We start from the raw sequence: 645 nt of genomic DNA on the forward strand, positions 1-645 counted from the left end.
TCTATCTATCTATCTATCTATCTATCTATCTATCTATCCTCATGAGTGCAGAGGAAGAGTATGATTGCTTTAAATCAGATGTATAATCATACCTTGCTTCTGGTTCTTCTTGCTTGTTCTGCCCTCTGTGTACCTTTGCCAGAATCGCCGTCTTTCCTTACTTTGCTCTTTCATGGCAGTTTTTGAGTCAGTTATCCAGGCATGATACACAAACTGAGAAGCAGAGGATCACGTTAGACAAAGATACGGACAATGCAGGAATCCAAGTAGGACAGTGAGCTGCTTTTGGGTTGGGTGTTTATATGCCATGTCTAACTTATTTCGAACTACAGTGGTATTTTAAATCAGTCTTTGAACCCAATTTAAGTGCCCCTCTAGTGAAAAACAAAGAGTCTTATACACATGCAGGGTATAAACTTGCACTCTGTTCCAGTCTTTTAGCAGAGCCGGCAAAACAGACTGTTTTAGGAAAAGCGTCACTTCAGATATTCCTGTCAATCAAACACACCAACACAATACACAAGACAGGAAACCAGCTTTAGGGGATGTTTTGCTCCAAAGGACAGACATTCTGATTGTGGTGTCAGGTCTCGTCCAAAGAAAGAATGATTCCACTGTTCACAAAGGAGAAAAACACAGCCTTTG

The 645-nt window shown here is 40.8% G+C and overlaps 1 protein-coding gene across 1 annotated transcript in view; it reads right to left on the bottom strand.

Annotated features, from left to right (window-relative positions):
* LOC107577857 (piezo-type mechanosensitive ion channel component 2-like) overlaps positions 1-645 on the bottom strand; it is a gene marked incomplete at its 3' end in the record, with an annotated part of 9,461 nt that overhangs the window by 6,996 nt on the left and 1,820 nt on the right. Inside the window, exon 3 of the mRNA XM_016263887.1 lies at positions 93-213. Coding sequence (XP_016119373.1) covers positions 93-213 — 121 coding nt within the window. The remainder of the gene's footprint in view (positions 1-92; positions 214-645) is intronic.

The sequence above is a fragment of the Sinocyclocheilus grahami genome, unplaced genomic scaffold (assembly GCF_001515645.1).
Source record: "Sinocyclocheilus grahami isolate Dianchi unplaced genomic scaffold, SAMN03320097.WGS_v1.1 scaffold7492.1, whole genome shotgun sequence".
In the NCBI taxonomy this organism is placed as follows: Eukaryota; Metazoa; Chordata; class Actinopteri; order Cypriniformes; family Cyprinidae; genus Sinocyclocheilus; species Sinocyclocheilus grahami.